This window comes from Phoxinus phoxinus, assembly GCF_949152265.1.
Source record: "Phoxinus phoxinus genome assembly, chromosome: 22".
NCBI classification, from domain to species: domain Eukaryota; kingdom Metazoa; phylum Chordata; class Actinopteri; order Cypriniformes; family Leuciscidae; genus Phoxinus; species Phoxinus phoxinus.
The window spans coordinates 26,467,446-26,492,786 of NC_136897.1; the positions used below are offsets into that span (position 1 = coordinate 26,467,446).

Consider the following 25,341-nt stretch of genomic DNA (forward strand, 5'->3'; position numbering starts at 1 on the left):
TAAGACGTTCTCCCCATTATAAACGAATCATTTATTTAATCAAGCTCTAAATACAGCTCGTTCTGGATCCATGGTAAGAAGTGACGTCACGGTGCGAATTGACGTACCAGCGTTTGCATACGACCGCCTCCAGCACAAGACAACTACGCTTTAAGCGCAAGACAACTACGCTTTAAGCGCAAGACAACTACGCTTTAAGCGCAAGACAACTACGCTTTAAGCGCAAGACAACTACGCTTTAAGCGCAAGACAACTACGCTTTAAGCGCAAGACAACTACGCTCATTTCGTATCGTTGTCGCCCCGCGCGCCTCACAAGTGTTCAGTCGACGGACAGCGAGTGGGTCTGTGTACAGGGAAATTACGACACCGCAGATGTGCTGTTCCTGGCTGTGCACAAACAACATCTTTGAATACGCTGCCGAAAGATCCAGACGTCAGGGAAAATGTCGTCTCCAGTCGTCTCAGTCACGGCAGTGTTAGTTTAAGCGTTTGTTCTATACATTTTAAGGATGACTGTTTTGAGAAAAAATCCCAATATGATGCTGGCTTTGCCAGAAAACTGTTGCTCAAAAATAAGTCCGTGCCGACTATTCTGGGCTCAACAACGACGACGCAAACTTACTTTTTATCACTGGCTAATATAAACACATTAGTATAAGAGAATCTTGAAAATATGTTGCCTTTCTAGTAGGCCTACATGTGATAGAAAATTAAAAATGTTGCCTTTATCAATGCTGCATCTTCAAAGATGGCCTGTTTCACTTTCCATGTGGACACGGGATGATCCAGTCTTCGTTGTTGTGGTGATGGTTCATTTTCCTCTGATTCCGGCTCAAACATAATAAGGTTTTATCATTGCAAGAGCCATCGCTTCGCATGCATCACCCGCTATTAAACAGTTGCGCCGAATCCGTTAATAATTGATGCATAGGCACTGACGTTAGCCAATCATAACAGTGGGCGTTAACACTGAACTCTTAAAGGGGAAACACCCCAAAACAGACTGTTTGAATCAGATGATGAGAAACAGGGTGGGAAAAGGTCATAAATCACTACATTTTAAAAGTTTTTTGTAAAAAAAAACTATAGTAATACTATAATTGCACCTAAGGGAACATAATAATAAAATTTAAAAAACCATGTCATGACCCCTTTAAGATATCCAGAGGATGGTGTGTGTGGGTTTTCTTAGCTATTGTTTGGGGAAGAATTGTCTCTGTGAGAATCTGAGAGGATGTCCTTAAAGTGATAGTTCACCATAAATGAAAATTCAATAATTTATCCTTATGTCGTTACAAATTTCTATGTTTTTTTGGTATCAGATTCAATAAAAGCTGAATTTAATGTTTTATAATTGACAAATTTTGCAACATCGACACTGTTGTTGAACTGATCTTGAGCTGAATAATGACACTATTGTCTTCTGCAGAGCTGCGTACAGCTGACTTCAACTGGTTTCATGATTGATGAACTTTACATGCGTATTGAACTGAACAGAATCAACACTGAACTGAATAATGACACTTTTGTTATTTTAAAGAATTAGAATTAGTCTCATTTGATTCTGTTATTTTCCTGTTTATTTCTGTGAAGCTCTTTTGTATCTGTATTGTATAAACCACTATATAAACAAAGTAGTATATATAAATTATCATTTTGAGGGGTGAACCATCCCTTTAATTAGAAAAATGGTTCACAAATATAGAAAATAATGTTTTTAATAATAAGAAGACTTTATGTTAGTGGTTTATTCATGATTAGCTTTATATATAAACAAGAAGTCTATGATATGCAGTCATTAGATAAATAAATGTGTGTGTGGTGGGGAATGTGAGTTAGAGGTCAGGGTGTGTGCTGCGTGTGGAGTGTGTACATGCACTAATGCCATCATCCCATGAAATCACTGTTGCATGCTCCTCAGTTACTCTGCCAAAAATTATAAAGTGTGAGGTCAAAGCGGCCTCCTCCTGTTTGAGTTGGATGAACAGAACATCAGAGCTTGACAATTTTACCATTATTTTTGTAATTTCTCCACTTCGAGTATCTAAATAGGTAGTATATGAAATAGTTTGGGGTCTGTAGATTTTTTTTCTATATATTTTTAAAGAAGTATCTAATGCTCACAAAGGTTGCATTTATTTGATCAAAATACAGTAAAAACCTTGTGAAATATTATTTCAATTTAAAGGAACACGCCGACTTTTTGAGACTTTACCTTATTCACCGTATCCCCCAGAGTTAGATAAGTCTATGCATACCCTTCTCATCTCCGTGCGTGCCGTAACTATGTCTGATACACACACACCGCTAGCCTAGCTTAGCATAAAGACTGGAGGTAAATGGCTCCAGCTAGCATACTGCTCCCAATAAGTGACAAAATAGCGCCAACATTTATTGTATTGTATTGTATTTGTGACTATTCAAATCACAACATGTAAATAGGAAAATGTTGGTGGTATTTTGTCACTTATTGGGAGCAGTACGCTAGCTGGAGCCATTTACCTCCAGTCTTTGTGCTAAGCTAGGCTAGCGGTGGGTGCGTCAGACAGAGTTACGGCACGCACGGAGATGAGAAGGGTATGTATGGACTTATCTATCTCTGGGGGATACGGTGAATAAGCTAAAGTCCCAAAAAGTCGGCGTGTTCCTTTTAAAAGCACTATTTACAATATATTCAAATAGAAAAATTTAATTCTGGGGCCAATTACATGACACCATTTTCAACTAAAAACAGATAACTTTGTATGCGTTTTGGCCGTTCTTTTATCCGACAACTGCCTTTTGGCGGCCTGAAAACGCAAGCTTTTGAAATTGAGTTTCAACCCTACCGTTATCATCTCTATGTAAACAACAAAAAACACAAATTTGTGAAAACGGTGACGTTATTTGCATGTGTATTATGTGTTCAGTCTATAGGCGCATAGTGTTTCTTTACAAAGTGACATTGCCAACCACTGGCCTGGCAGCAGAATATAACATTTTAGTTGTTTTCGTGGATCCGTGTGAAGGAGATTATTTTGAAACCGTTGTCGTCTGTATCCGAAAAACGCATACCGTTTAGTACATCGTTGTCATGTAAACATATCCTTATCCCGGTGATTCCTTTAGAAATCATTCTAATGTGCTGATTTGCTGCTTTCATTTCTGCTTAATATTTTTGTGGAAACCATGTTGGTGTTTCTAATTAGTGGTGTTTGCTAAGGCATGCATGACTATTCCTATTGCTCATCCTCGCCTAACATACCCCTAACCATATGTTTTTAAACAGTTTTTTTAACCCATCCTGCACCATGTGCGCTACAGACGTGAATGATTCTTCATGTTGTGTCTCTCGTTAAAGCATGCTGTTTATTTTCTAATCCATCACCCAGGAAACATTAACATTACATTGAATGATGAACCCGTGTTATAGTCAGATACCAGAATATCACACAGATACAGTATCAAGGATGAACTTCTTTTTTTTTTTTACTTGGTCTATAAGCAACACCCTAGTTTTTTATTCACTAATTTTATTCAGGAAATGTAAAGAATTAGTTGTCTGCTAACCTGTGGATGACAACTATATAAATCATTGTATGTAATATATAATATATAAGCATTTTGCAGTTTGATAAATTCATGAAATGTTAAATATAATGAACAGCTCCTATAGTCATTTTGCGCCACGTGGCAAGGGGGCTGTAAAGAGTTTTTGTGTGTGTGTGTGTGCGTGCGTGCGTGCGTGTGTGCGCTTGTGTGTGTGTGTTGGTTAGATGAGCTCTAGCATGTGAGCATTTAAACACACCTTCAAACACCCAAAGCCCATTATGTGAGCACCATTCCCAACCTTTACCTCCCGCTGTGGACTACTGGCCCTTTGGAGGGTTAAAGGTTTGCAGGAGCCCGGAAAAGACCTTCAGGTCTCGCTGTAATTTATTAGTCCTACAAGAGCCTCACGTCCAGTAAAACATCCTTCCTCAGTGACAGCACACCTTTACGACACCATTATCTCTGCTTAGCATGCTAAACATAGGCTATATTATCGCAATCAGCGTTGCTTAGTGCATTAAACAATTACATTTAAATGACTTACTAGTCAGACCGTGTTTGATAAGAGTACCAGATCACAAACTTTTTTTTTTTTTTTTTTTTTTTGTTAGCAGGCATTTTGTAGTTTCTGTATGAACTGCTCTTTCATTCATAAGAGTCGGTGTGCATCGTCTGGTTTTATAACACGTCTCATTAAGGTTAGTGTTACGTAAAACCAGAACATGACCGATTTAGAACTGTAGACCAGAATGCATTCGCTACATCATTTTCTTAATGAGTTGCTAAGATGGTAAATTTCTTCAGTTTCTCTTTTGAGAGCCGCATTGTATTTGTGCAAGACCATTCTCTCATGTCATGTAACTCTGAATGGCAACAGGCGTTAGCATGCATGCTTTCTCGGAAGGCTTCATCTCCTGAGTTTTTAAATATGCATGGTGAGTTTTACAAACATTTTCTTTTTTAATCTTTGCATTTTACTGAAGCAAAGCTTAAACATAAGTTTGACGAATCTTTTGAAGGTGGGTGTGACGACTCCAGCATACTTTAAGCACAGTGCTCTGTTCAAAGGTGCCTGTCTGAATAAACACAAGCTCTACTGTGGCTGCTTGTTTAGTAGTTCAGTTTAGTTCGGCTGTTAGTTCGACTTGTACGATAAGGCTTCATTCGAGACTGTGCATTTAAACTCCCCTATATGCATATCATTTAGACCAGATCAGATGCGTTCGCATGGACACTTTGTGTTAGAAGCTGGGAAAAGTAAAGTCGTGAGCCCTGGGGGCTGGTACAGGGCCTCATTAAGTTGTTCTCATGTGTGGGTGGCTGTGTTGTCAGGAATTAATGTATGTTGTTGGCTATGGTTTTGTAAGAGATAGGTAGTACTTGCCTTTTTATGCCTATTAGGTTTAAGGAACAGTTAGGCTACCACACTGCAAAAAAATTTTTCTTCCTCAGTATTTTCAGTTTCTATTATTGAAGCATTCTTAAATCAAGATGCATTTACTTGAAATTTTCTGAAAAATTTATCAAAATGTGTCAAAAATCACATTCATGCTTAAAACGAGAAATCTGCCAGTGGGGTCAGAAAAAATAAACTTAATTCAAGGTGAAACCAAAATAATATTTGGCAGATATTTTTTCTTGTTTTTAAGCATAAACTAATTTTTCAGAAAACAAAACTTAAAACAATAAGTCATTTTTCTTCAAACCTTTCTTGAGTTAATGGAAAACAAAACTACGAAGACAGAAAATATTTTTTGTAGTGCACTTCCATTCCTCATTAGTCAGCCAGTGAGTTTGATAAATTTCCTTTTAACACTTTAAAATGTTCACAATGATGTCATGTCAATGTGTTTCACTTTTGTTAAAGGCGATTGCATCACCAAGTCACACCTGTATTTTGTCTATTGGCTGAATTCCTTATAAGGTTACATTTCAGGAGACACATTTTCCAAGTGCTGTCAATGGCACAATGGTGTTGTGATGTACACCCAGTGAATCACAGCCGTATTATTGTGAAAACTCACCTTGCATTTCATAGTAGTTAGTATACACAACCAACCCCGGTCGTTTCCCTCCGGGCCGGACATCTGAAATCTTTATTAGCAGTGTGTATGGGTCTTTATGTTTCTCCAGTGTGTCCCTGAGGCCCTCCGGAACAGGAAACCAGCAGAGAGAAACCAGTGACTCCCTCATCCGTCGGCTCTCACGTTACTCAAACTGATTGCTGCATTAATGAAGCGTGATCTTGACTTCTAAAGACGACTGCAGGAAACACAGCAAGAACCTGGAATCTCCATCGCCCCCATGCCAGGATGCTGGATGTTAACCGTTTCAACATAAACCTGTGGTTTGCAGATAAATGAAAGCAAAATCTCTCCAGTATTCTGACTCATGTTCTGACACATTGATGATGTGTGGTGCAAGCAAAATGATTGTCGTGTGCTCTTCTCTTCCTGTATATATACAGGAATATACCATTTATATACAGTATATGATTTAAAATCTTGATGTAAGACATTTTTTTAAGGAACAGGATGCATTAACTTGATCAAAAGTGACAGTAAAGGCATTTATGTTACTAAAGATTTCTATTAAATGCTGTTCTGTTTGTCTGGGGAAAAAATGTATCACTGTTTGCTCAAAAAAGTGAAGCAGCAAAACTTCAACATTCATAATAATCAGAAATGTTTCTTGAGCAGCAAATCATCATATTAAAATTATTTCTGAAGTATCATGTGACACTGAAGACTGGAGTAATGATGCTGAAAATTCAGCTTTGATCACATGAATAAATTACATTTTTAAATGTATTCACATAGAAAACCGCTAATTTAAATGGTAATAATATTTTTGATAAAATTAATGCAGCCTTTGTGAACAAAAGAGACTTTGAGACTGGATTATAAACTAGATTTGTTTGCCTCTGTTGCAGACTTCTTCATCTGCCATGATCTCTTAGAAAAAAAGTTAGAAAACACACATACACACACAAAAAAAAAAACTTTGGTTTGCATAATAAAAAAAATCTAATACAAAAAGATCCCAAAGTATATTTTGTGTTAATTTAATATGGTTTAAAACTAGCCACAGTGTGTAAAACATATTTAAACATGAATTAAAGATCTAAATATAGAACAATAGGATTTAAGCACTGAATCAATCATCCAAAAACTCCTGCACTGCTGGATTTAAGTTTTGCCACAAACACTGTTGTCGTGCAAATTAACGGCCAGAACACATTACAAGTTTTCAGTTAAAACGGTCTTGTGTTAGCGGCCCCCAAGTTAATAACTAATGAACTTTAAAATGGAAATGAATCAATCAAAACTAACTTTAGCTGGACCATATCTTTATACTGTAAAGCCAAAACAATTATCAATGTAAAGCTGCTTTGAAACAATCTATTGTTAAAAGCGCTATGTACATGAAGTTGATTTGACTTGACTTAGCAAGCACCACTAATTAAAAGCTTAATAGTGTTCCTTCTTTGTTTTTATTTGGCCCTAAAACAGGAATAAAGGAGACTTACATTCCTCATTAGACCGCAGTTGCTGGATTTTATAGTCTTCCTCTCTATGACTCTGTCTGATGTGGAGACACCGTCTAAGAGAGACAGACAGAAGATGTGAGGAAACGTGGGAGGTGAGCACATGTGAGACAGATGATCCTGCCAGTGTGTCATTTTCATAAAGACCGTCTTTAGGTTTTGGATATTGTCAAGGGAGATTCACTAAAGATGCCGAGCATCCCTAGACGAGTTTTGCACCACTCAAAACCAATGTAAAACTATTTGTAAGTTGCAAATGTGATGCACTCTAACATTAGACCCAACAAGCAATGTTGCGTTTAAAGACGTCTAATACCCGTCCAAATACAGCTCAGACGTCTAGGCTAAAACAAGGGCTGTCAGTGAACATTGAATAGACTGCTGAACCATCGCCCAAGAATAGACTAGTCATCAGTTAGATAACAAAGAAATGAAATGAGTGAAGAAATGAAACCAAACACCTTGTAATCACTGTTGACTTTGCTTTCATGATGGAATATCATACATCTCGCAAGTTATGGGCAAAAACGACATGTAACCAAATTCAAGGTTATTTTGGCTAGAAGTGTGTTACTCAGCCGGACTATATCGGGTCTATAGTTAATCGAGACGGCTATTGCTTGCTGGGGAAGCATGTCAAAGTGACAGAGCAAGAGCAAAGAAAGAAAAAGAGTAAGATAAATGACACGGCTCACACTTTTAAGTCCCTCTTTATGTCATAACACATGATGTGGCTGCCAGCAAGTCAGAAAGCAGTATTTTGTAAACCGAGCAAACACACCCTCGCTTGAACAAGCACAGCTCCGCCCCTTTACTATTGATTCCTGACCTTTGCTTGAACGAGTGCAGCACTCGTCTTAAATGAAAAAAACAAACAGACGGAACTAAACAAAACCCCCACACTTCGCTTTATCACTGAGCTACACACCAATGTGTCTGAAAGATCATTTCCAGGAAGCGACCCTATTAATTGCTTGTGAGAAAATGATTAATTTTCGCCGTGGGTGGAAGAAAAGGTTGAGTAAGGTTTCTGCAATCATTGTCGGTGTTGTAATATGAAAATGTGTGAGTTGTGCATGAGCATGTCTGTCACGCTAACGTCCTTACAATATTGACTAAACAAATTTAAATCAGACCGCCTGGCGCTATCATCATCATCATCGTAATCAAACATTTGTTATAGTTTGACTGTGTAAACCAGGCCACATGTTAGAGGCACAGCTTGTCCAACATGTAACGTTTATGTATCCATTTTTACGCATAATCAATCAAATGTTTGCTCTCACTCAAATAAAAGAAAGTTTTCCAGCTTCATAGTAGACCGTGTTGGGGAAAAGAATACATTTTTGTAATTTCTAGAGAAAATGCTTTAAAAAAATGGTGTATCCATGTGCAAAACTTATTGGCACTAACTGGTGTTTTTTGGTTGCCAGAGCATTAATAATAATCCCATTAGAACTCTTGCGATTTTTACTGTATATGGGAACTTACATTTACCAATTAACATGTTTTTACACTTTACGGTACTTTACAGTCTTTTACCATTAAAATTACTCTAAAAAATGTTGGGTTTTTAAACCCAATTTTGAGTCAAATATCGACAAACCCAGCCGCTGGGTTACATTTTTAAATTACATTTTTAACCCAACGTTTGGGTTTGTCCATATTTGACCCAAAATTGGGTTGAAACAACCCAGCATTTTTTAGAGTGAGTTATTTGTTTTAGTGTAGGGTTTTCTTTGTGGTTTCTAGGTGTTGTTTTGCCAGTAAACATCCATAAGATACTGTTTGAAAATGTTTATTGCATTCTGGCTCAAGTCCCTCCTTATACCTGTAAGTATATGGGATTTTTTTTGTCCGTTTTATCATCCACAAGATGAAAATCGTAAGATTACTTATCTCACCGCTGCATCATGTGTAGCATAAACTTAACAGTAAGTCTGTAGTACAAAAAGTTTAATTCTTAGGGTTACTGTAGGTGATGAAGGTCACCGACCTGACTTTTTTTTTGGTATAATAAACTCTAAAACCGCTTGCATGATTTTTATCCATCTCACATGAGGAGCTCAATTCGTTGGCTTCTCTCCTTATCTTCAGGTTGAACTTTGATCCGGTCTTTGGGAATGTGCAAAGTGAGATTACATCAACAGGCGCAGGCCTTAACCTGGTAACCTCATGAATGATGATTCACCCCTTTCCCTCATGATGGCACACCCTTTCCATGAGGAACTCCATGACAATATGCCAGCATGTCACACATGTGGTTTTGTAAAGAGAGCCCATCTCCTCCGGGGTAAAAACCTTCTGTACATACGGAGATGGTTTGAATAGGTCCAGTGTGTTGCTCTTTTAAATCTCAAGAGAATTGGATTCTCTTTAAATGATTTATTTAGTTGTATAGGTGTTTCATTGGGAGAAATAGAGCTAAACAATAAGAGGAAAGAGCTATGAAATGAATGTGCACTCAGGTTGTTTCATGAGAAAGAAAACGAGATCTCTGATTTAAGATTTGAAAAATCTGAGAAGACTTTGACTCATTGACTCATCTTTTGAAACTCTAGAGGAGACACTGGAGATAACTATATGCGTCTTTTTCTCAGAAGAAAAATGTGAGAAATGCTCTCCACTTCAGCTCATTGCTGTCGAGAAGATTTATGAGAGATCTAATTTGTGATTTTTCTTTAATACGGAGAATTGAATCAGATTCAGAGATCTGGAATAGAGTACAAACAGAAGCTTCTAGCTTCAAACCACATTTTAAAGTCAGCATGTCATCAAAATCGAATCTTTATTTTCTTATCACACGGTTCTAGTCTTTTTGTGAGTCTTTGTCATTGCATATTATTCCAAAGAAACCCACGATTGCAATCTTTCATAAAAATGTAATAATTGTATAATAACTTCCTTTTTTTCTCGTTGAATATCTTCTTTCACTCAGCAATCTGTTGCATTATGAGAGCAAAATTGTTGTCTTTAAGCTTAATCTTTTTCAGCTTGTTAAAAATACATAATGTTACTTTTGGCCCTTTATAGCTGTAAAAAAAAAAGAAACTGCATGTATTTTGTGGAAGAACATTGTTTTAGTTGTGTTTCTGTTCTGTGTGACTGTGCGGATGAATATGACCCTTCACAAAAGATAACGCTTTACAATGAACTCAATACATATGGCAATTTATGGTTCAATAAAATACCTTACTCACCTGTTGAGTAATAAAAATGCCATCTCTTCTCTGCATCGCTTTTACAACATTTCAAATTAGGGCTGCAGGATTTACCGTTTTAGCATCGATATCGCGATGTGCTCATCAGCGGGATGTGCGATATCAAGTATAGGGATCGTAGTTGATACGTGATCCGTACGGACCAGGCGCCACGGTTCGAAATGTGATTCAGGGATTAAATTTTTTTTTTTTTTTTACTTATTTATTTAATCAGGGACAATATACATTAATACTACTTAACAATATGTAAAATGTGCAAGATTTAGCCAACACTGGCTTATTTTCATCCTTTGTCCCTCGGCAGGTAAATGCAAAGTTTAACCATCATATGGCGCTTTTCCACTGCATGGTACGGTACGGTTCGGTTCGGCCCGCTTTAAATGGTTCCACCTCTGTTGAGGTTCCAAGCGTACCGTAACGATACTAAATGTGACGTGAAAACACTGCAGATCACTGATTGGTCAGACAGAATCGTCACTACTAGTAACTGAGAACTGTTTACGGATATGACGAGACACGCACCGGCGAGGGACGTTATGTATGAAATTTCCCGCCAAAACCATCCAGGCAGCTCTAAAATATAAACAAGTTTATAGGCTTACCATCGTGAACCAGGGTAAGACAAAAACATGTTTTGCAAGAAGGATTGATGACGCATTGACTCTTTTAAATTTTGTTAACTGAACAAAAAAAGTTACGTAGTGTACCTTTAAGATGTAAACTGAAAAAAAATAAAATAAATCTGAATTTATCCATTTAAAGTTATTATAAAGCCATGTTTGCCTTGTTCGCGGTTCCTTAGCCAACCTTACTGTGATGTTATTGTTTAAACATTTCAAGCTGGTGTTCCTTCAAGCCTGCAAGTGACTCTTTCTGCTCCAAAGGTGCAGAGCTGCCTGACTTTATAAGGCACTTCCTATGTGTGCATACGATGACATCATATCAACAGTGGAGTGTGTGTTCGTGGTATGTGTGTGTGTGTATGTATGAGAAGCGGGAGTTGGGAGGGATCTGGCAACGGAGGAAAGTTCATGGCCGTGTTTCTATCAACAGAAGGCAATCTGAGCTCGGATCAGTTCAGTTCTGTCTACACACCTGATTGCAAAGCGAGGTGCATCGCATGACACAGTCGACTTTTATTCATGTGTCAATGCATCCTGTAGGAAAGCAATTTCGGATGGACAAACTCTGACTTAGCTTAGCTGGGTTAATGTATAGACAAATGCAAATAACAGCTTCTAATGCGTATGGCTACATGCAATGCTGTTAGCTACACGAACCTTTGCATTGAATGCACATGTGCACAGATTCACAATTAAATACAAACCATGTTGTTATGGACCCGTATGTACACTCACAAACTTAACAAGTGCATCAATTCATGCATGCACGTTCACCATTCTGTGAATCACCACTAGCACCATGTCAAATATCGACAGTTCATTCGCTCTCCTGCTGGCCACAACTGGTCCGCTGGAATGTGTGGAATGTTCTTGAAATTATAAGGGGATTAAAGCGAGTCGGCTCATCCACGGCCAAATATCGGATGATAAGCTTGTTGGGTTTGGGGGGCCAAGGCCAGACACGGAGATTTGCAACACTGTAACAAGCACATTTTGTTCCTGCTGCATTCCTGCCTCTCGGCTCTGTTTGTTTAGCACTTTGAGTTTTTTTTTGTTGTGTGGCATTGTGTTTGACCGCATGCAAAGCTTCACTCTCAGTATACAAGTTAAAGTAGCCTTATTAGTGAGCTGCCAGATTTTATTCAACACTTTTAAAATATTTGTGGTATTTAGTGGTGGGTTCATACAGACTAAACCAAAGCAGCTTGTTAGACAAAAAAGTAATAGAAAAACCCCATGAAAACATGTTTGTCCTAATTTTAGCTTGTATTTAATGTATTCTGGGTTGCATGTCCTCTTATCTCAAGAAGTTTTCATGTTTTTTGAGGATGAGGGAATGTCACTCATCTTGTACCAGGGTTATTATCGTTATCTAAAACATTTCTGGTAATTAAAATAAATCTGAAATAAAACCTTATAAATATAAGTTGAAAAACTTAAACTAATTGAAAATAAAAAACGTTTCCTTAATTGGCAATAAACAAATAAGTTGAAGCACTAAAATGATTAACTGTAAATAAACAAAAACTATAACTATAACGGGCCGTTTACACGACACTGTTTTCAACCAAAAATGGAAAACTTTATATGTGTTTTGGCTGCTCATTTACATGCCAACAGCGTTTTAAGGGCCTGAAAATGCTAACTTTTGAAAATGGGATTCAAAGTGCACGTTTTTGAAATTGCCTTTGCATGTGTAGCCTAAACAAAAAAACGTGAATTTCTCACTCTAAAAAATGCTGGGTTGTTTCAACCCAATTTTGGGTAAAATATGGACAAACCCAAATGTTGGGTTAAAAATGTAATTGAAAAATTTAACCCAGTGGCTTGGTTTGTCCATATTTTACCCAAAATTGGGTTGAAACAACCCAGCATTTTTTAGAGTGTATACTAATAAACTAAACAATACTAATGAACTAAAATTAACATGAAAACTAAAATTATAATAATGAAAGCTAAGTAATAAAACAAAAATAACACTATTTGCCCCCAACTGCAGTAGTTTTTTATTGGACACCAACCAGCTTTTGACATCAACAACACTCTTAAAAATGCTGGGTTGTTTCAACCCAATTTTGGGTCGAATATGGACAAACCCAGCCGTTGGGTTACATTTTTTAATTACATTTTTAACCCAACGTTTGGGTTTGTCCATATTTGACCCAAAATTGGGTTGAAACATCCCAGCATTTTTTAGAGTGAACAAAAGGTATGAGAACTGTTCTTCCAAGTTGATAAGCAAGATTTTCTATCATCTGCGCACAACCGACCTGCACCCCGATTGAAGTCTGCTGTAAACATGCACACAAACACGATCAGATCTATTCATCTCACGTCCACACAGGCATCTGGATAAGACTGAATCAGATGTGTGTTATATGATATACAACAGCTGTTATCTATACAGACCATAATGAAGAGACATCACCAATATCCCTCGAGCCTGCAGACGATACGGGCTCCATCTCGACAGGCGGGTAAATATAATGTAGCAGTAAAACATCGCAGTGTTTGCTGTCTTATCAGCAATGGAGCCACCTTTACGTCTGTCTCAATCTGTGTGGATTCACCGGGCCCGTGATCCCGTATTTTCTTCATTCTGTGCATTAAATGCCTCTCTTTGCACGTCTCACTGAGGTTCTTGTTTGGTCTTGTCTGTCTGTTTAAATAAGTCTTCGTGACTCCAGGGACTCTGGACTGTCATGTCATGTTAGCAGTCTGTCTGGTTTTAGGTATCTAATGTTTATTTGCTGTGATGTCTGCCTCAAAGCCACATTTTTTTATATAGGCCTACTTTATGGTTATCAGGTTTTAATATTTCGGATACTCAGGTTTGTTTAAACTATGGTTCTGTAACAAACCCTAAATAATCTATTTTCTGACTCAGTTATTGTGTTTTTAATAATAGAGAGGAAAAGGGGATTTCAATTTTAATAGCGCTTTACTTTGGGGGAAAAACAAAGACAAGTTTCTATTTGGCAAAAACTGAACATTAGTTATAAGGCTAATATTAGTGGATGTGTGCTGTTTTTTCTTTTTTTTAAGTGTGATTTTGAATATTTTGATAAGTTTATGTAGCATCTTATTTATGGTTGAATATCATGTATATGATTATATATATATATATATATATATATATATATATATATATATGTATATATATATATATATATATATATACCACACACACACACACACATGTATATATATATATATATATATATATATAAAATCATATACATGATATTCAATCGTAAATAATAGAAGATGCTATATAAACATGCATACAGTCTTCAGTGTCACATGATCCTTCAGAAATCATTCTAATATTTGCTGCTCAAGAAACATTTATTAATGTTACACTTTCCCCCCAGGACTCTTTGATGAATAGAAGGTTAAAAAGGTTTGCTTTTATTCAAAATAGAAACCTTTTCTAAAAAAATAAGTCTTTACTGCACTATTTATCAATTTAACACATCCTTGCTGAATAAAAGTATGAATTTATTTCAAAACAAAAGGAAAGAAACAAATTACTGATCCCAAACTTTTGAACGGGAGTGTATTGTTACAAAACATTTATATTTTAAGTAAAAGCTGTTCTTTTAAGCTTTTTATTCATCAAAGAATCCTGAAAAAAGTATAACAGGTTATAAAATAAAATTAAGCAGCACAACTGTTTCGAACAATGATAATAAATCAGCATATTAGAATGAAGGATCATGTGACACTAAAGAGGAGTAATGATGCTGAAAATGCAGCTTTGCATCACAGACATATATTATATTTAAGTATAAGTTATTATATAAATAGTAAATAGTAGTAGTTTTTATTTATATAAGTATATTAAAATAGAAAAGCATTATTTTAAATTGTAATAATATTTCACAATATTACTGTTTTGTTCTGTATTTTGATCAAATAAATTCAGGCTTGATGAGCACAAGAGACTTTTTTCAAAAACATTAAAAACAGTCTGTTTCCAAACTTTTGACCGGTACTCTATATATATATATATATATATATATATATATATATATATATATATATACCACCATATAGTCTAAACAAACACATAACACAGAAAGGGTAACAATGATGCAGAGACATTCACATATATAACACCATTGTGCGCACTGTGTCTTTAAATCCCGTCCGGAGGGGGCGTGGCTTGCGCGTCCTCTGACTGCAGTGAGCATTTAAAGCACCGCGCACACTGAGACCCGTTTAACGAACCTCTCGGCCGCTGTAATGAAAGTCCTCGCGCATCCATAGAGATACAGTACAGCTTTCAAACGGACCGAACGGGATCATTACGGCATTATGAACATTTAACACCGGACACCTAGAATCTACCAGGAGATTAAGGTACATTTTAATGTGTTTGCTACAGTGTTTGTGGTCTGTCTGTCTGTCTGTCTCGCTATGTGTGTGTGTGTGTGTGTGTGCGTGCGTGCGTGTGAGTGAGTGTTGATGACGACAGTGACGTGTGTAACGATATTATCTGATTCTGTGACAGGACATCCGATAAACAGTGTGTGATCAGTTAGGAGGGGAGCACAGGAACCGTTCTAAAACAATTTAATTCATTTATTTATTAATTAATTATTTAATTTATATTTTCATTAATTTTTTTGATTTTTAAGCCTTTGTTATTATAATAACAACAAAACTGATGAATTTCAGCTGACAAAAAATCCCATTGCAGGTGTCATAATATATGACGTTTAAATACATGAGATGAAATTGCTTCATCTCGTGGAACATCAGTCTTTTTTCTGAACGAAATGTGAGTGTGAGGTGTGTTTTGTCAGGTGTGATAGAGTTTAAGTGACTCATCCCGCCAGTTTGCGGAAGCGGACAGGTAGATCGGGTATGGTTGCCTGGAAACCGCGGCGGGGTGTGAACGCGCGAGACTGTCTCTCCTTCATACCTTCTTACAATGTCATATTGGTAGTGTGTCAGGATGCAGATATTTCGTAATTTGCGTCCATGTACAATGACTTTACACTTTATATTATTGGACCTCTTTTTGAAATATTTTGTGTGTGTGTCAAAATAAGGGGACGTAATGTGTGTTTGTGTTCTGACTATGCACAGATTACAGTAGATGTGCATTAGAACCTATTTTGAAGTGCTGTGTGTGTGTTCATAAGCAGTATTTCAGGTATTTCCGTCAGATCCATTGTATGCTAGTCTGTCAAGAACACATTTCACTGCAAAATAAGACATTATATACGCTATTGCATGAAGGAAATGAAGCCTATTTTGAGAACCATACTATTTTTGCTATAACTTTACATTAAGGTCCCATTAGTTAATGTTATAGAAACGAACAATGAGCAAAGTATTTATTAATCATCGCTAATGTTAGTTAATAACAATACAGCCTATTATTGTTTGTTCGTATTAGCTCTGGTTATAATAATAATAATAACATTTTTGTTTTTAATAATGTGTTTGTAAATCTTGTAATTATTAACTAAAATGAATAAATTCTGTAGAATAGTTTTTTATTGTTAGTTCATGTTAACAAATGGAACCTTACTGTAAAGTGTAAATGTTATTTTCATTCTGGCATGATTTTCACAATAATCAAGTCATCTAAACGCAAAAATGTTTTTTTTTTTACTGTAATGCAATTTTTTTTTGTATCATTGCAGTATATGTTGAATGTGGCCCTAATGCTGATTTAATTTAAATAAATAAATAAATGTGCTTAATTGTCATGAGCATAATGTCACAATCTTAGTAAGCTTTGAGTGAAATGTGATGCATTTCTTGCACAATGCAGCCAAATATCTCCATAATCTCAGATTTAAATGCGTGTAGAGTGTAGAATGCATAAACGTGTGTCTGTAAGTGTTTTGAATGAGGTTTCATGGGGTTTACGCCACAGCGAGAAACATTTGGCACGCTTTGTTTACTTAACGTCTGTGCAACACACTGGCATTGTCTTCCCGAAAGCACTGAGAAATGTCTGTGCCGGACACTGGGAAGTCTGTCCGTCTTGCACCTGTTGTGAGAGGAAGCGCTTGTCCCGTGGGTTTCTTTATCACAGATCAGGTTGCATTGTGTGCTCATAGTGACCGTATCCAAGGTCCAAAGCTTTCAGGAGGCATAACTGCTTGCATTTATGCAGCGGATCAGGGACGGTCAACAGAAATGCACGTCCCTGTTGAACCAATTGTCCCGGTTTAAGCACATACCCAATCATGAAGTGGCATTGCATTGCTTTCTTTGACTTGTCATAGATGTTATTCTGTGCATCATGTACAATTGGTTATTCTTGAAATGTGTAACATTGATTAAATTGCAAGATCCTGTTGATGCACCTGTTGCATATCACACTCGGCTCTGCAGAAATGCATTGCCTTGTCAAACAGCCCTGCAATAAATTGTTCTATAAAAATGCTAATTGCTCTGTAATAGGGTACATGCGTTGTTTTATCTCTGGAAGACTGTCGTAATGTTGGTGATCTGATAGCTTGTGAGCGTGATATGTGTTTGTAAGCTAAAACCAGGATGAACCTTGCCTCCATGTCCATCACTCTTCAAGTTCTCAAGGGTGTAAAGCTGGTTTCTCAAAGAGTGAAAAGTGTTTTATTGGATTCTACTCTAGAAGCAACTGCTGTAGACCATCTCTAGTGTTACACTAAATAGTAATAGTAGATGCAATTTCCTTTAAACACAAGATGTGTTCCCAAAGCAGGAAATTTGAGACTCATTTGCATATATAATTTGATATTAGACTTCCTCTGTGAGACTCTCAGAATGACATTGTGCTTGCAGACATAATTACAGAGAAATATTTCATCTGATCAATTGTGCACAACTGTATTTTTTGAGCATGAGTCTTGCAGTGAAATGTGGGCTGTTTTGTATGTGTATGTGTGTGACATTGTGTGAGAGCATTCGGTTTCTAAAGGCTTTTGGGGCATACATGTCGTTTAGTCCTGTCAAACCGAGCGCTTGTCATACCACAGGCTGTGAAGCTCAGCAGAATGTTGCTCAATGTTCCTCTGTGAAAGAGCGCGACTGGAGTCCCGTGCACATGGCTGACTGCATTGCAAAGCGAGGGGAAGCGAGGAGGAGGTGCATTGGATGGTGTGCTGATAGCCCTGGGCTCCATAAACAACTAGACAAAATGTCTCAGTTTTTCCACAACAACAACAAAACCATTGCAATGATCCCTAGGTGATCTCGATTAGGTTTTTGGTAACACTTTAGTTTAGGGTCCAATTCTCATTGCTTATTAGCATGCATATTACTGGGATATTGTCTAGTACTTATAAAGCACATAATGCTTTATTCTGCATGACCATATTCTACATCCCCTAATCCATCCCAATACCTTAACTTAACAACTACCTTACTTACTATTTATAAGCAGTTAGGAGTTTGAGGCAAAGGTTGTAGTTAATAGTAAGATCTCACTGGAAAATTTCACTGCTCAAAGGTTGCTCTTTCATAGGTTAGGAAACTGAATGGAGCTCTTGGCTTTATTTTTATTTTTTTTAAGTATCTTCCTGTAGTTAAATCAGTAGAGCAAGGCACTAGCAACACTAAGGTCATGGGTTTGATTCCCAGGGAAAGTAAGACCTGATAAAAAATGTGTACCTTGAATGCAATAAGTCGGTTTGGATAAAAGCGTCTGCCAGATGCTTCATTTTACTTGTAAATCTTGGACGTTTCTCTTAAAATTCATTAACAGAAAAGAAAATAGACACAAAAAGACAATAGCTGATGTACAGTAAGAGTAGAGAGTTAGGGTATATAATGGAAGTGGATCAGTTTGATTTAGAAATGTTTGAGTATTGAGATCTTTTGAGTTTAAACCATTGTGTCTCCTCTTGAGTTTCAGAAGAGACCTCAACGTGAGAGATTAGTAGGGCATTTTTCCTCAGATAGTCTCAATTTGATCTCCATTTCAGAAAAAAACGTGATGTTAGAAAGATCTCCTTTGAGTTTTGTCCTATTTCAATCATAAGTTCAGTGTAAGAGCTCTTGTGAAACTCTAGATAGGTTGCATTACACTTTAGGTCCTTTTCTCTTTAAGAAAGAAAATCGGAGAAGCACGAGACTACATTTAATCGAATTCCTGTGTAGGAGGTTTTACAGAGATTCATGCTCTTGTCCTCTCATGGCTGTGTTTCAGGTACAGGCCAGCAGCTGCCAGCTTGGCGGGAGGAACATTTCCTGGCCTGAATGCGAACCGACTGCAGCTGGAGCATGTCCACTGCAGGCTTGACTGCCCAGGAGATCTGTTTACCCGCGCAAAGCCTTTTCCTGCGGGGCAGCCATTGGCATAGCATGGCCGGAGCTAAGCCCTCTTGGAAATACCATGATCTACGCAAGTGAGTGTAAATTTTTCACATGTTTTCAGAGTTGAAAATGGATTAGTTTTATCAGACCCTAGACATGCACTGCATGACTGAACAGAAAAACAGGAAATGGTCTGCAACATGTTTTTATGATGTTAATGAACCTTGGATTTGTGCATCAATCTGATTAGCTTTCCTGTTCTTAATTTGCAGCTTATGCTTCACCATTGATTCTTCTAGGGATTTTAACCATCAATCCCAGCAACAGGTGCTGCCGTCATTTTCAGGACCGGACCGTAAGTAACATAAGTTTCATCATTATTAAAAGTTCACTCAAAAGTTACTCCCCCTTAAACTTTTATGGTGTATTTTTTCCAACATTTTTGTTTTTAATACATAAAAAGACAATTGATTGCAACCATGTCTGTCAGTTTAAAAACTACCTTTAAATTAGTAGACTATACAACATATAACATCTTCGAGAAGACTAATTTAGTAAAATATAGTGCGTGTGATACTTTTATGCTGCTTTTGTTGCCATTTTTTGTCCTTTTTGGAGATGGACAGAAGTGAACAGTCTGTGTATAGAAAGAGCTGCATGAGGGTCCTTCAAAATGATCCTCTATTTTAGTATATTGGTTTGCAACGACCTGAAGTAAACAATGATTGTATTGAACATTTTTGGTGAACTATTCCTTAAACTTGTGTACTAAAGTGTGCTAGCAACACCAAGGTCACGGGTTTGATTCCCAGGGAATGCACAAACTCTCACAAATGCTCTTTGGATAAAAGTACCTGCCAAATGTAAAATAACTTAATGTAATACTGTTGGAGAAAATCATCAGCTTTAAGGGGAAGTGTAATTGTTAAGGCTACATCTTTAACACTGTTGACAGTGCGGTTATTTGTATAGTTTGCATAAAACAACAATTGATTAATTTCAGTCTTAAAAACGGCTGTATTCTCATTCTCTGCCATCTCTCCATTCAAACAGAACAGCGGACTCATCTTCAATCACCAAACAGCCCAGGAGGCCAGCCCTTGCCCCCCAAAAAGCCTAGACCTTCCCAGCTCACCTTGCACACGGACCTTTCTACGTCTAGCCCTGCCAAAAACGACCAAGTGGTTCCCTGCTTTCAACGTCTAACCGTATCCGACCGCATCAGTCCTCCACAGACGCCCAGCCGAGTCACCAAACCCCTTCCCCCAATTCCCGGTTCAGCTGAGCTTTCCCCGGATCAGGCTGTGGACAGTGAAGTAGAGTTCTTCAACGGAGATGACAATCGCTGCCTGGTTTCCGAACCTTGCTCCAAACACTCTCCTTTCCGGTACGGCATGCCTAGCAGGAGGAGTTTCAGGGGCTGTGGACAGATTAACTACGCCTATTTTGAAGGTCCAACATCCCAGCAGAAGCCACAGCCACCGCAACAGCCACAGCCACAGCCACAGCCACAGCCACAGCCACAGAAGTTGAGGCAGGAGCGGGAAACCCAGCAGAGGGAACAGGAGCTCCGCGAACACCACCAGCAACAGCAGCAGAACTGTCTCAGACAGCAGGAACGTACGCAAAGAAAGCTTAGGCGCTCCCATTCTGGCCCTGCCGGCTGCTTCAACAAACCCACCTCCTTCCGACTATCCAGTCACCACAGGAATACACAAGGCCTGGATAAACCAGAAGTTCCTCCGAGAGTTCCCATTCCCCCACGACCTATCAAAACGGGAGACTACCGGCGCTGGTCAGCCGAAGTCTCATCGGGAGCCAACAGTGACGATGACCGACCTCCCAAAGTTCCCCCTAGAGAACCTTTTCCCGGCAATAGTTCCCGCACCCCGAGCCCAAAGAGCCTCCCAATGTACCTCAACGGGATCATGCCCCCTACGCAGAGCTTTGCCCCGGATCCCAAATACGTCAGTCGCGGTTTGCAACGACAGAATAGCGAAGGCTCCCCATGCATTCTGCCCGTCATGGAGAACGGCAGGAAAGCCAGCAACACACACTACTTCCTTTTGCCACAACGCCCACCATACCTGGACAAACATGAGAAGTATTTAACGGACAGCACAGCGAGTCGAGGCACGGATGCCTCCGATTCGAGTTCGGACTGGGACTGTCAAAGCAAAAGGAAAATAACGCACCAAATAGACTTGGTATGAAATAAGCGAGCTATCACTTGGGACACGTTTGTCCGAAGACTTTGTCGCTGCTTTGTTGCAGTTTTGCTGTAGTGCTCGTAAATTCGAGCGAGTTACGTATGAATTGCAGTTACTGGGATTTCTCTTGTTTTGCTCTCAACCTGGAAACCGTTCTAACAGTTCTCTTAGAGCGAGCTCGGAAATTATGTTTTTTTATTTCATTGTTATGTGAAATGTAAGTGTTGAAATGATGACATGGTGCAGTTGTTGGGTATTAGCTGGTCTGGTACCTCCATACTTCAGTGTTGTAAATTTTTGTAGTCTCATTTTATATTGCAGTGATGATACTCTTTATGTCTTGCAACGTTCATCTGATCAAGGGGACATAGGGTCAGTAATGCTTCTGTGCGTTTATGTCGTCTACCATATATGAAGTATAAAAACCGCCTGGCTTTTTTTGCAGCCGGCATTTTAAGTGAAGGTTATTCCATCTTTTTGCATTGCATACTGCATGCACGCATGAAATCTGACACATGCACACTATTTGTTAGTTATATTTCTCTCAGCTTTTGTCAGGACACTCTTTTGTGCGCTTTTATGTGGCCTGTCTGTATAACTTGTAGTCTTGAGTGTGTGTTACATAGGAGCAGGCTAAGTATTGCTTTTCTGTTCTGAGTTGAGTGTGTGAGTGAGTGATACGAGAGCTGAATGTGTTACATTTGCCCAATTTTGGCACTGCTTTTATAAGCTGCTTAAAACGGCAGCTGAAATGTTGCCCTCTGAATGAACGGAGTATTTCCGATCCCTGGCTTCTTGCTAAGGTGTAGTGTGTTCTTTTGTTGCACAAAAAGCAATACTTATAAAACCTGTGAATGTGTTTATCTCCTCTTTTAAAGTGCTGTCTCCACGTGAAGCTGTGAGCCATTGTCTGGAATAGGATTTTCTCGAGTACTACCTCCCATCCCATTATAGTTCTAGTTCTTAAATACCCAACTACGGATTACAAAGACTCAACGAATACAATCTCTCTTGATGCATGCAAGTCCGTACGAGGAAACAATTGCCCCTGATATGTGTTTCTTTATGTTTTGCCCATTCCCTACAGTCAGTCATTAACACTTCCTCAATGAAAACGCATCTTCGACCGATTTTTAAGAGCTATGTGGAGTTAAAGTCCATATGTGTTGCGTTTGGCCAAGCTCACACATACTGATCTTCCTGTTACTGTACGTGCATTCCTGTTAGACGTGATTACAATGGGTGTGGGCACCTGAGACTTTGGCTGCTGGCAGCTGGTGAATGAGATGTTTTATTATTCTATATTGTTTCCAGAACCATCGTGATAACTCAGTAAATGTAGCAAGTTCCATGCAATTTGAAAAAAAAGAAAAAGAGAGGAAAGTAAGACTATAAAAACATGCTGTTTGGAAGCTCCGAGGTCAAGTACAACTTTCCACCTCACAAAGGGATTTGAACTCATTTGATGCCATGTTTTTTTTTTTTTACCATTTATTTTACTAGTTTCTGTATCAAAAAATGTTTACATTGTTTTTATTTTCCAGTCTTACCTAAAAATGAAGGCAAGTTCAAGAAGAAATAGACATCTCTGCTGTGTTGTGTGTATGTGTGTGTATATATATACAAAAATATATATATATATAAAGCAAAGTGCACTGATAAAACAGTATATTGTGATGTGTAAAAGTATTTAACATTGTCCTCTTACCCAAACTGAATAGTTCTTAGTGGATTGTATCCTTTAAAGTAATAGAAATAAATACTTATTTATGAATCGAGTTTGTTTTTATCTGATATTGTGTTGTATTTGGTTCTGTGAAGTATGTCGTATCTCGGAGGAACACAGATATAGCTGTTTTGCCTGTTTTATCACATCCACGCCCCTGCGCTCTGCCTCATTACTACTGGCCTGGCTCCAGACAGGAGGAAGGTGAACTGGTCTTTTGCACTTTTAAACTGATCTTGGATCAGGTCTGTGGTTTGAACGGATGTGTGTCTTTGGAGCTGCTTTACAGGGCACTGTCTAGCAAACCTGGGAATTACTCGCATAGACTGGTATTTTCTGCCTTGATGATTGGGGGAAATGCTGTTTCTCTGGTCTTGTTTTGGCGCTAAAGCCTTGGATGAAACGATAAGCGGCTGAAATGAGCCAACTATAATGTCCAAAAACCAATTCATTTAACAAATTTGGCTCAGATAACAGGAAATTAAGTCACGCTTTTCACCTTCTGATGCATTTACCTTTTTATATTTCAGTTTTCATTTGAATTTATTGAAGTTTTAGGAATTTTATTGGTCATTGTATCAGCTTTAATTTGTAATTTTAGTCATCTTTAGTATTTTTTATAAACTTATTCGCCAACATTTGTTTTTTATACATAAAAAGACAATTGAAAGCAACCATGTCTGTCAGGCTCCAAGAAGAACAGAAGCACCAAAAAAAAAAACACACCTTAAAATTAGTAGACTACAACATGTAACATCTTCGAGAAGACTAATTTAGTGAAATATAGCGTGCGATACCTTGTTTGCCAAAAAAAGTTTTTTATTTTATTTTATTCCAGCCTTATTTCTAACAAAAATTTTCAAAATGTTGTTTTTTGTTCACAATAACTAGACTTTTGAGGGCTTCTTAAGGAACATTGAACAGTGTGAAGTTGATGCTGTCTAAGCTTTAAAAAAATGTCATAGCAATGAATCTTATGGAATTTTTTAAATATGTACTAAAATACAGTAATTGCACACAGAATAGTAATTTCAGTGATGTAAGTCGATTCACCTCACGTGAAATGGAAATGACTCTTTGCAAACCAGTAATTCAACTCTTAAAGGAAGATAAGCTTCCTGATTAATCACAGCCTGATCAAAAGCAGACAAAAGGGAGGAACTGAAGATGGTTGAGCCACATACAGTACATTAAGGACTATAAAAAGCAAACAACTTGTTTAGATGGCCTTGACTCAAATCTATTACATGTCAATCCTATGAAAAACACACACACACACACACACACACACACACACACACACACACACACACACACACACACACACACACACACACACACAGAGAGAGACATGTATTGGCTATCTAAACGAGGACATACCATAGACTTCTATTGTTTTATATACATCTAATTATGATGATTACAGACTAACCCAAGCCCACACCCTTAACCTGTTCCTAAAAGAAAATGGTTTACATTTTTTGAATTTATAAGCACATTTACAAATGCATTGGTCATATAAACATGCATTTCATTTCTAGGACAAAAAAAAAAGTGTGAATGAGTTCCTTCCTGCGGTCTAAATAATTAAAGTGATGATCAGTTACACCCATTTAACACCTTACAAATATATAACCAGTGACCCAACGCTCACACTCTTGAGATTATAGTTTATATAAGTTGTGCTATTGAAATTATTGATTAGTGAAATCATCACAAAGTTAATGTTAAGTTTTGCAAGAATGATTAACTTATATAGTCAGTGCTGAGGAAAATCGACTAATTGTGAATTATTTTCATTATTCGGTATTTTATATTTCTCTGAACATGATGGCATGCACGTAGACTTTCGTTCATGTCTCTTGTGTTCTGCAGTGCAGGTGTGGCCCATTTACATGCAGCCATACAGCGGTGGAGTGGCCAAGTGGTTAAAGGCCTGGGCTGGCAACTGAAAGGTTTTAGGTTCAAACAATACAATCCATGAAATACCACCATTGTGTCCTGGTCTGGAGCAACACAACTTACCAAGGGGACTGTCCCTGAATGAAGTGTAGGTAACTTTGGATAAGAGCCTCCATTAAATGACAAGACAGTACACCAGGGACTGTTAGAAAAATGGGGGAAATGGTTTGTTTAGGTTTAAGAGAATGGGCTAGTAATATTTACAAGAAAAAGACGCCTTTGATGAGAAGCAACAGGTGAAGATTAGCTTCCGTGTA

The 25,341-nt window shown here is 37.9% G+C and overlaps 2 protein-coding genes and 1 long non-coding RNA gene across 4 annotated transcripts in view; 2 read left to right on the top strand and 1 right to left on the bottom strand.

Moving 5' to 3' along the window:
• The window catches only part of tas1r3 (taste receptor, type 1, member 3), a 45,225-nt gene extending 39,640 nt beyond the window's left edge, over positions 1–5,585 (bottom strand). Inside the window, exon 1 of the mRNA XM_079596570.1 lies at positions 5,558–5,585. The gene's annotated coding sequence lies outside the window, so the exon portion shown is untranslated. The remainder of the gene's footprint in view (positions 1–5,557) is intronic.
• The window catches only part of LOC306990148, a 40,938-nt gene extending 30,751 nt beyond the window's left edge, over positions 1–10,187 (top strand). The window contains exons 3-4 of the long non-coding RNA XR_013795826.1: positions 5,667–7,175; positions 9,178–10,187. This is a non-coding gene — a long non-coding RNA (uncharacterized lncRNA). The remainder of the gene's footprint in view (positions 1–5,666; positions 7,176–9,177) is intronic.
• A 4,942-nt stretch (positions 10,188–15,129) lies between these two features.
• On the top strand, positions 15,130–23,170 carry errfi1a (ERBB receptor feedback inhibitor 1a). Of its 2 annotated transcripts, none has more exons than XM_079596573.1 (4): positions 15,130–15,289; positions 19,080–19,278; positions 19,459–19,541; positions 20,240–23,170. In XM_079596573.1, the coding sequence occupies exons 2-4, from the start codon at positions 19,130–19,132 to the stop codon at positions 21,397–21,399; spliced, it is 1,392 nt and encodes a 463-aa protein (XP_079452699.1). In that variant the 5' UTR covers positions 15,130–15,289; positions 19,080–19,129; the 3' UTR covers positions 21,400–23,170. The 2 variants fall into 2 exon arrangements, with proteins under 2 accessions (XP_079452699.1, XP_079452700.1); XM_079596574.1 differs by having other exon boundaries at positions 15,140–15,289; positions 19,486–19,541.
• Positions 23,171–25,341: the final 2,171 nt, after the last annotated feature.

Bases quoted from the DNA above. Each gene is read 5' to 3' on its own strand.
- errfi1a (XM_079596573.1), top strand. From the start codon at position 19,130: ATGCGAACCGACTGCAGCTGGAGCATGTCCACTGCAGGCTTGACTGCC. The intron at 19,279-19,458 runs GTGAGTGTAAAT...CTTAATTTGCAG, and splicing joins AAATACCATGATCTACGCAA to CTTATGCTTCACCATTGATT. The intron at 19,542-20,239 runs GTAAGTAACATA...CCATTCAAACAG, and splicing joins GTCATTTTCAGGACCGGACC to AACAGCGGACTCATCTTCAA.